Genomic DNA, 10,003 nt, shown 5'->3' on the forward strand with positions numbered 1-10,003 from the left:
GGGTTCAAGCATTGTAATGCTCTTTTCATAGAGGGGGTGGGGAATGGGGGTGGATGGCAATTTAGGGAAGAAGGGAAGGAGAACAAAGGGCAGCAGACACAGCAAAGTCAAACTGGATGAAACAGGCTGTTGACTTTTAACTTCTCCAAAAGTACAGACTGCGTGTCTGGGGGCGAATCAATTAGTTACAGGATTTTTTTTTTTTTTTTCTGCTTTTCTTCCCTCATACAATTTTAAGCTTCTCTGATCATTCCTTAGCCTCTTCTGGGCCCTATTTCTGCTGGTTTAAGTAAGTGTAGGACAAGGCCTCTTGTTTCCTCCTGCAAGACTCTCAGTCATGTATGACGTTGCTAACTCTCAAAAGTATGTCCCGGTCACATGAACAGATCAAAGCAAATCCATTTTCATTCCTGGAAAAGCAGCTCAAAGCACACGTTCTCTTGATGGTGCCACTGTCATTTCGGTGTGGTCAACAAACATCACTAACTGAACATTTACCCTGGATGCTACTGGGAGATGCGAGATGAAGAAGCTGCTCAAAGAGGATAAGATACCTAGCAAGAAAAGCAGCCAACTCACAGGGCAAAATATGGCACCATAAGCTTCAAAAACTGCTTTTGTGTCTACTGTTCCATTTCTGTTATGTTTGCCATCCCCACCTCAGGTGCTGGAGGCGATGAGGAGGCTCTGGTTTATGCTTAGGCGGTTTGGCATCTGGAAATCACCAACTCAACCACTGAAACTCAAGACTTTACAGAAAGAGATGGAATGAATATAGCCCATCCTGTTACCAGGCCTAAGCCCACTGTCATAAAACTAACAGTGAAGCATTACACTGAGTTAAAAAGTTGTATATAACGGGTTGTCATGGGGAAAGAAAGAATCCAATATCTTCAGATTATCTTAGCCTATAATAATCATGTTACTGTTTTCTAGACATTTACTATGTTCCAGGTATGATCCTCACCTCATGTGTATATGCTGTCACAATTAATCCCCACAGTATTTTGTAGGCAAGAAAACTGAGGCTTCAGGTGGCTAAGTAACTAAGCCAACACAAAGCTGAAAAGAGGTAAAGCCCAGATTTGAACCTAGGTTTATCTGACCTGAAACCCAGCTTTTTACAACCACGTCATCACTGTCCAACGCGTAGCACCGAAACTTAATGTAGACTCCCTTACATTTGCAAGTCCAGAATGTCACCTATCCGAAACATACCAAAAGCCCATGTGAGATGAATGCTGTCATCTGCCATTTTAAAGCACTGGAGTGTTAGACACACTCTTAATGGGATGTTGACCAAAGAAGCCAAGTATGTGTGTATGTGGCCACAGGCAACATTTCTTTTCCATATTTGTGGTACACAAAATAACCAGAGGAACAAACTCCCACCCTTCCTCTTCCAAATGTACTGGAAGCATGACTTCCTGGTCTTCAAACAGAAAAATCTCAAAGTCTCAAATACCTGGGCCCCTGAAAGATGCAATAAAGGCTAGACACCATCAGGTGGATTTCAGGAAATAAAAATAGAATTATCGAGTAATAGAACTGGTATAATAATGAAAATGTTTTGTGTGCATGTATATATACATACACACACATATAATTATTGTACATCTGTTGACAAGCATGCATTTCAAGATTATGTTCGTCCATACATTTCACGACCAACACAGCAAGGCTGAGAAGAGGAAGGGGTACTGATTCTCATTTTCCAGATTTAAAAGAAGGCATAATAAATTACGTGAGAAGCAAAGCTGGGGAGGATTTATTTAAGGAATTCTAAATTTTCTATGTACCCTAGGCTTCCAAGGGGACACGCAAAGACCTCCCTTTCCTTTCAGTTGCACTTGGGGAAGTTTGCACACAGAATTTCAAGTCTCCTGCGTTACTCTAAAGGTCTTCTCTTGAAGACCTTTATTTGCAGACGAGAAAATTTGGGCCCAGAGAGATTTGCCTTAGGTGTGGCAGAATGGGAATCAGGTCTCCTGACTTTGTTCCCACCGCCCTCAGGACCCTTTCTACGGATGACACTATAAACACAGCACGTTAATTATGAATGTGAGATCGCAGACTTAGACGTCTGGTCACTTCCCCCAAACCTCCGTAAGCGCTTTTCCAGGCCTAGCCGGGAAGCCCCCTCTCTGCGCTGCCGCCTCGCAGACCCGCAGCCCGCCAGCGCCCAGGCCGGCCCAGGGCTTCCCGGCCCCTGCGCCCCGCGCCCCTCTCAACTTGACACGAACGCGCAGCAGGGGGTCGGGGCCAGGGGTTCTCCAACAAGAAAAGGAAAATTTATGTTGCCGTGGGTCAGAATTTCGTTAGGGAGCTCTGGGGTCTGCAGTAGGACCTCCTTAAAAAGGAAGAATTTGGGCAAAACGATCCAACCTGAAGGCCGCAGGGGCGGGGGCCGAGAGCGGTTTGTTGGGAGCTTCCAGGGCCGGGTGGGGGCTGTGGGGACGCCCCGTGGTAGCGAGAGGCAGCCCGGGCAGGCGGGGTCTTCCCCGGCAGGAGCTCGCCCCTCCGCACGCAGCCGGCTCTCCGCTCCCCCCTCCCCGGCGCTCCCTCCCCTCTCCCCGCGCCCCTCCCCCACAGCCCTGGCCCTTTCCCTTTCTTTCTTTCCCGGTCCGCTCGCCCCCTCCCGGCGGCGCCCGCTCGGCGGCTCGCCCAATGGCCTCGGTGCCCCGGCGCGCATCAGCCGATCCGCCCCGGCTCCCGGCCGCTGGGAGCCAATCAGGGCGCCGGGGGCGGCCCGGGCCGCGGATAAAGAGTGCTGGGCGGCAGGCGGCCCTGCAGAGCCGAGGATGGGAGAAGCGCGGAGCGCCTGATCAGAGTCCCCGGCCTCCTCTCCTCTCCGCACCTCGCTCTCGCGGCCTGCCTTCCCTGCCGCCTGCTCGGCCCGCAGGTAAGCGACCCGCCGGCCCGGGGGGCTCCGAGGTGACGCGCGCCGCCCCCGCCGCCTCCCGAGCCGCGCCGCCCGGCCTCGGCGTCCAGCCCCTTCCCACCTCCCGTCCCTGGTCTGCGCCTCGGCCTGCGGGCTGTCCCGCGGGCTTGCAAAGCCCGGGCTCCTGGCGGATCAGACTTGGCGATACTGGGGCGCGCCGGTCGCCAGGCTTTGAGGCGGGCGGGGACTTGTTTTGATCTCCCTCTGGTTGCTTGCGGCTCCGAGCGCCGCCCCTGGAGGTCGCTGGGCGGTGTAGCGTGCGTGGTGGACGGAGTGGCTGGTGTCCCCTTTGGGAGAGCGCTCTCTTCCTCCGCCGTGGCAGGCAGGCCTTGGCGATCGTCGTGGTCTTCTTGATGGCTTTTTAGACACCTCCGTTGAGGCGAGTGGCTGTGTTAGTGCGATCTCCTCGCGCCGCTGTCCGGGGGCCTGCCACTGTGACTGAACAATGGGGACCCGGGGCTGCGGCGTGGCGGCGGGCGCGGCCCGTGGAGAGGCCTGGCCGGGCTGGGTAGAGGCGGCGGCGGCGCGCAGTCCCTTCTGCAGACGCCCCGTGTCGCCCCCTCCCCCCACCCCCTCCCCCCCCAGCCTCGGCCCTCGGAGGGGTATGGCCCCCTTGGCCAGGCTCTAAGATCCGGACGGGGGCCCGAGGGGCGGGGCACCGACTTTCGGGACGTTTTAGTGGGAAAGGGCTGCTCTCAAAGTGGATTATCCCAACTACCCCGGGGGCGGCTCGAGGGGATGCTCCCCCGGCCGCAAGTACGCGAAGAAGACAACCAACGAACGTGAAGACGACCCAGAGTCACGGTCCTCGGACCCCTCCGACTGCTATGGCTTCGTTGCGTACTCCGTGAACTCGGGAGAGAAATATCGACTCAAGACCAAGACCTTCAGCAACCAGCCTGCGTATTCCTGCACGCCCCGCTCCGACCCCGATCGCTCCCCAACTCCCTCTCCGTGTCCACCTCCCTCTCCATGTCCACCTCCCTCTCCATGTCCACCTCCCTCTCCCCGAAAGCTCCGGTGCGTGGACCAGCGAGAACCGGACAAGGATGAAAGGCTCGAACGCCACTCCAAAAAGAGAAGGGCCAAAGAGGGGAACCCCAACGATACGAATGACCTTATGTGGCTAGGGTGAGTGAGGAGGCAGGGAGGACCCCGAGCCGGCAGCGTCTGCAGAAACAGTTCAAAACTGCAGAATCCCATTTTTCTCCCCGTCGTGTCAACTAGGCAAGTGGTGGCACTAGTTGATACTGTAAACAGCTAGGCTTTTGGAGCCAAGAATCACAGAAAAGAGCAGAAGATCCGGCCGGAACCGATGTTGGAGGTGTAATACGTTGGGGACTCAAGCTGGAGCCGGGGTTGTAGGTTTTAAGTGGGAGCTGGAGGGATTAGAGGATTGTTCCTTCTGGCCTTAATAGGCAAGGGTGGGGGTGGGATTTGACCCACCAAGGCCTCTAGACGCTGTAGGCAAAGGTGTTGGTTCTCCTCGAGACAACTGGGCAGAAAAAGCCACCCCCCGCATGCCACCCCCACCCATGAGAAGGGTGAGGCTGTTGGAAGGAGAAGCAGTTATGTTTTCAGCTGGGCAAACATGGATGGCGGCCCATAGAAATTTTGTCACTATACTTCAGAGAGTTGCCCAAGTCACTGGAGGAGAACAATGTGTTCCCTTTCCTGCCACCCTGGGCCACTGAGAGGGGAGGGAAGGCCAGAACCGTTTCCTCTTGGGTTGAGGCTGGTTTTGTGGCTTCAGAGTTGCTGTTCTTTCAGAGGTTTTGTGGTGGTGGCTTGCAGCTTCTAGCATGCCTCGGCTTTTGAAACTCCAGACCTATGTGATTTAGAAGTGGGAATTTCCTAAATCCTTGAAAGTTCTCCAGTGGAATCTCAGAGTATCATTCTCAAACCTACCTTCTAAAGTGAGAACTTTGCCTCGGACTGATGGAAGGTAGGGCGGTGTGCACCTTAGAAAACAACTCGGATCAGCTGCGTTTACATCTTGGTGATTATGCCTGCAGTTTTTAGGAAGCCACCAGCCTTTCCAGTCTTTTAGCTAGCCCTCTTGTTTCAGCCTGCCATCTAAATGTGTGGATTTTTTCGGAGGAGTGAAGGAATCTTCAAAAAGTTTTTTATTGAGATGCCTGCTAGGCTGTAAGGCAAAGGGAAGACTCACCCAGAAATCACAGCGGCCAAGCCTTTCCGTGGCTGGGTTTTACTTGTATCTGTTCTGTAAACTTGTGTTTTCTGAATTTTTGTATCTTCTTTTTTGTTGTCCCCCAGCCCATCTTAGTATAAAAAAAATAAAACAATTCCCCTACCTCTGCTACACTAGGGAAATAGAGCTTTGTGCTCACAGGCATAGTCTCTAGCTTGAGGAAGTTTATAATGAGATTTTTGTCTAATATAAAACTAATCCTCCTGAAAGCAGAGTAAATAAATATAGCTTTGAGTCTGTGACTTCTAAAAGGAGGGGTCACCACCCCCCTGCACTGTGTGACTTCTTAATTTCATTGTCCTTATTGAGTCATTCCTGCAGAGGATCAATTTAGAATTGGTGTTCTTGAAAAAAATTGTATTTTCTTTCTCCAGAACATCTTCCACCATGGCCACCTCGGCGAGTTCTCACTTGAACAAAGGCATCAAGCAGGTGTATTTGTCCCTGCCTCAGGGTGATAAAGTCCAAGCTATGTATATTTGGATTGACGGTACTGGAGAAGGGCTGCGCTGTAAGACCCGGACCCTGGACTGTGAGCCCAAGTGCGTAGAAGGTGAGATTGAGCAGAGTGGGGAGGACGTGCTGGATGGGAGCCGTGTGGGGGTGGGCAGGAGCCTGAGACCAGGCCACTAGATTAGGTCTCTTCTGTTTGTAAAGCTTTTCTAAGGCAGGGCTTTTCAGACTTCATTCAGTCAACATTAAGCTCCTACACTGCCTCAAAGCCTGGCAACAATGGACCCCTTTATTTAAATGGAATCTTGCGTGTAAGCCAGTATTTAGAAGACAAAAGATTAAAAGGCTGGTTTGGAGGGTGAGGGGGGCTGGAGACTTTTCTGACTTGGGTATCCCTACTTATTTGGCTCTAAGGCACCCACAGGAACTCAGTTTAAAAAAACCACTGCTCTAAGCTGACTGCACCACCTACTTTACAGTCTCTTTGAATACTCGTGTATCACTGGGGTTCTAGATGCAAAGCAGATATTCTAAAGTGGTTTCTAAATAGGACTAGCCATTCGCTTTTTAGTTGATGACACTTTTGGAAATTCTTAAGTCATCTAATTGCTTGTCCCACTAGGAGTTGTTGTATAAGAATTGTGACCTTTTTGGTCTAGAACAAGCCATCGCCCTCTTCCTTCTGGAAAGGGATCAGAGGAGAAAAGCTATCACCTCGTACCTACTTTTAGGATAGCTTTCTCCTCTGATAATGTTCACATTTGAGTGAATGAATGAATGTCCATGATACAAAGCATATATTGCTATGTGGCAGATATTGGATAGGTGCTGGGGATACAAGGTAAGGGTTTGGTCTCTGCCTTCAGAGAACTCGTGGTCGGTTGAAGAGGGGAAGAAACTGGCCTTTAAAACATAGTGGGAAAGTAGATATATGATCTGGGAGCATCTTAGAATAATTCATCATGCTAGTTTGTCTGTTTCCTCATTTGTAAAATAAGGACATAGCTTAAACTAGGACAGTCAGTAGACATAGTAGGAGCTTGAATTAGAGAAAGAAGCAACACAGATGGCCTAGTGGGGGAATCGAGAATCTTTGTTTCTCCTATTTCAATATATTAAGTGATGACTGACTCTCTGCTAATGTCAGAACATTTCCATTTGTCTCCTTGGTGTCCAGTAGACTTTTTTTAGGGAGGAAATGTCATTCTTCGGTTGTTCTTATTCTTTCTTTTAAGAAAGTGACAGTCTTATTAAAGTCAGAAAGGACTCCAGGGCTCCATGCAGATGTCAGGGTGTGCATAGTTATAGTGGCAGTCACATATCACTGACTCTCTGGAAAGGAAAGCGTAGATCTTTAGAGATAGAAAGGTGATTGAGGGGCTGTGTGCTTGCCTGGAAAGCTCCTGTGCATTTTAACTTAATTTCCCCCCTTCTTTTTATCCCAGAGTTGCCTGAGTGGAATTTTGATGGCTCTAGTACTTTTCAGTCTGAAGGCTCCAACAGTGACATGTATCTCATCCCTGCTGCCATGTTTCGGGACCCTTTCCGCAAGGACCCCAACAAGCTGGTGTTCTGTGAAGTCTTCAAGTACAACCGAAAGCCTGCAGGTGTGTATGGGATAGCTATGGGTGCCCCACCCCAATCCATGAACACTGTAAAGGAGAGGGAAAAGATATGCCAAAATCAGTAATAGGAAGACTAGAACTTTTTCAGGAGTCTGAGGGATTGGACGTGCATCTCTCTACCTTGAACTTACTCATTCAAAGAGGTAATGTGGGCCATTCTCCCATGGTCTCCTAGTGGTTACATGAAACGACATTGAATTCTAAATCTGTTTGCTGGTGGAGCCCCCTGTGACATAGCCCTCCTGCCTGCCTGTAGATTTTAAGAACATAGATCCTGAAGTTAGAATGTTGAATTCTGGATCTGCCACTTACTGGCCGTGAACTTGGGCCAGTTATTTATCCCCTATACTCCCATTTCCTTGATTTTAAAATGAGGATTATATTAAAATCCATTTCGTAAAACTGTTTAGAGAGTTAAAGGAATTAAATATGGGCAAATAATTGAGTAATATTACATAAAACACTGGTTGCTAATTCATTCCAGAGAGCTTGTTTTCTTTGTTCATCCATTGACTAAAATATGAGCACCTTGGTTCGCCAAGGACATCTGTTTGTCTCAGGGTTTGCTGGACCTGCATCTTTGGGTTATATCAGGCGTGCCTGTTGCTCCCAATTCTTAGCCATTCATCTTTTTAAAGCTGAGGTCTCACTTCTGGAAAGTCTCTTGCTATACTTTGCCAGTGAGACTTTTTAGCAAGTCACTTAGTGGCTCTGGACCTTAATTGTCTTTATTTTGAGAGGCAGTATCATATTGTAGTAAAGAACATGAGCTGCGAAGCCAAGATAGGCACAGGTTTGCTGGCTACTCTGCTGCCTGCCCTGTGAGCCGGGTGGGCCACCCAACATCTCTGAGCCTCATTTGCTCACAAGTAAAACTGGAGACTTATAGTACCCACCTCAGGGTGGTTACGAAGACTCAACTGTGGGTTTTATTGAATATAAAAGCCTTAAAATGGTTCCTGGGATCTAGCTAAGCCGACAATAAGTCTGCACTTATTTTAAAGTTCCCCTCTAGCTTAGAAATTGTTTCCAGTTGAGCTCATCTCATTTTAATATTTTTATTTTCCACTAGCCAGTACTGTATAACTCAACACTTAATCTTCTCACCTGGAATGTAAGGCTCCTAATACACAAATGTTTCTCTCGATAAAAATTACAGATTTTGCCTCAGAACGCCCAAGAAACTAGGCATAAGTCTTGACAACTAGAAGCAACTGCCTTGTGAATAAAGAGTTTAAGTGTCCGACACTTGGTACTTGGGAGGTGTCCAGGATGCAGATAAGGTGAAAGCTTGTCTGTTCTGGATCCACTGTCATGTGACTTGGTTGTAGCTATAGACTTTGGATAATCTCCCTACATATGTTTAATTACAGCTTCTCCCATTTTCCCCCCTTATGCTGATGGGACACAGAAAGGTTTACACTTGGGTCAGTTCAGCTTATAATCAACACTTAGCCTGCATGGACTCTGAAGACCGTTTTTTCCACCCATCAATACTGGGAGTCAGTTTATTTGTCCACATATCTCAAAAGGTATGTTGACTCTTTTTTTCTAGAGACCAATTTAAGGCATACCTGTAAACGGATAATGGACATGGTGAGCAATCAGCACCCCTGGTTTGGAATGGAGCAGGAATACACTCTCATGGGCACAGATGGGCACCCTTTTGGTTGGCCTTCCAATGGCTTCCCTGGGCCTCAAGGTAAGTTCCCTTGGGGAGAGGTGAACCTGTCCTTCCTTCCTCCCCAGCTGTTTAAGTGGCAAGGAAAGTCTTTCCCCAGAGATGGCAGTGACTCCTCGTGCATCAGAAAGCTAAAGGAATGTCCCTGAGACTGGCTGGTATCATGCTGGCCCTCAGCATTACCCACATCCAGACATGGATGTGTAGACATTGACATTGAGGGAAAGCCTTCGGCTCCACTGAGGTTAGAGCTCAGAGGAGCCCCCTGCCTCACTGCCCCACCTCAAGGTGAAGGCAGCGACAGTGATTCCAGAGATCCAGTGTTGGGAGCTTTTTGATTGCCGACTTTGGGCCGTGCATCTTAGGTGGATGTTCTGGATTTCCTCTCATGACATTTCATTTTGATACCTCTGCAGGTCCCTACTACTGTGGCGTGGGAGCGGACAAAGCCTATGGCAGGGATGTCGTGGAGGCTCACTACCGGGCCTGCCTGTACGCTGGCATCAAGATCGCAGGGACAAATGCCGAGGTCATGCCCGCCCAGGTAAATGGCTCTAGTCCACTGCTTTCCCCACCTATAGGCAAGCAGGGTACTTATGCTTTCAAGGGCTGCAGATGCTCCTCTCCTTAACCCCAAACCTAAGTGGCGAGAAAGGAGCAGTTTCGGAACTTCTGAGCAGGGTGAGCAGTTGGCTTTATTTTAAAGGCCAACCTTCTTGTTCTCTCTAGTGGGAATTCCAGATAGGACCCTGTGAAGGAATCGACATGGGAGATCATCTCTGGGTGGCCCGTTTCATCTTGCACCGAGTGTGTGAAGACTTTGGAGTGATAGCAACCTTTGATCCCAAGCCCATTCCTGGAAATTGGAATGGTGCGGGCTGCCACACCAACTTCAGCACCAAGGCCATGCGAGAGGAAAATGGTCTGAAGTGAGTGCCTTCTCCCGCTGGGGCCATCCTATGCTCTGTGCGAGAATACTTGCCAAGGATTCGATGTACTGGGGAGAAGGGAGCCAGGCTTCTCCGTTTGTAGCTTAGCTCTTGCTACTTGGCTTCCAAAATTGTCTTCTAATCCTATCATTTTGTTCCCGT

General features: G+C 49.5%; 2 protein-coding genes across 2 annotated transcripts in view; both read left to right on the forward strand.

The window, feature by feature from the left end:
- LOC111740531 (formin-like protein 10) overlaps window positions 1-5,521 on the forward strand; it is a 7,346-nt gene extending 1,825 nt beyond the window's left edge. The window contains exons 2-3 of the mRNA XM_023531222.1: window positions 3,621-4,072; window positions 4,169-5,521. Coding sequence (XP_023386990.1) covers window positions 3,621-4,072; window positions 4,169-4,205 — 489 coding nt within the window. The 3' untranslated portion in view covers window positions 4,206-5,521. The remainder of the gene's footprint in view (window positions 1-3,620; window positions 4,073-4,168) is intronic.
- The window catches only part of GLUL (glutamate-ammonia ligase), an 11,206-nt gene continuing 3,580 nt past the window's right edge, over window positions 2,378-10,003 (forward strand). The window contains exons 1-6 of the mRNA XM_011361206.2: window positions 2,378-2,902; window positions 5,528-5,706; window positions 7,052-7,213; window positions 8,787-8,933; window positions 9,329-9,456; window positions 9,642-9,841. Coding sequence (XP_011359508.1) covers window positions 5,541-5,706; window positions 7,052-7,213; window positions 8,787-8,933; window positions 9,329-9,456; window positions 9,642-9,841 — 803 coding nt within the window. The 5' untranslated portion in view covers window positions 2,378-2,902; window positions 5,528-5,540. The remainder of the gene's footprint in view (window positions 2,903-5,527; window positions 5,707-7,051; window positions 7,214-8,786; window positions 8,934-9,328; window positions 9,457-9,641; window positions 9,842-10,003) is intronic.

Source organism: Pteropus vampyrus, unplaced genomic scaffold (assembly GCF_000151845.1).
Source record: "Pteropus vampyrus isolate Shadow unplaced genomic scaffold, Pvam_2.0 Scaffold65, whole genome shotgun sequence".
Lineage (NCBI taxonomy): Eukaryota > Metazoa > Chordata > Mammalia > Chiroptera > Pteropodidae > Pteropus > Pteropus vampyrus.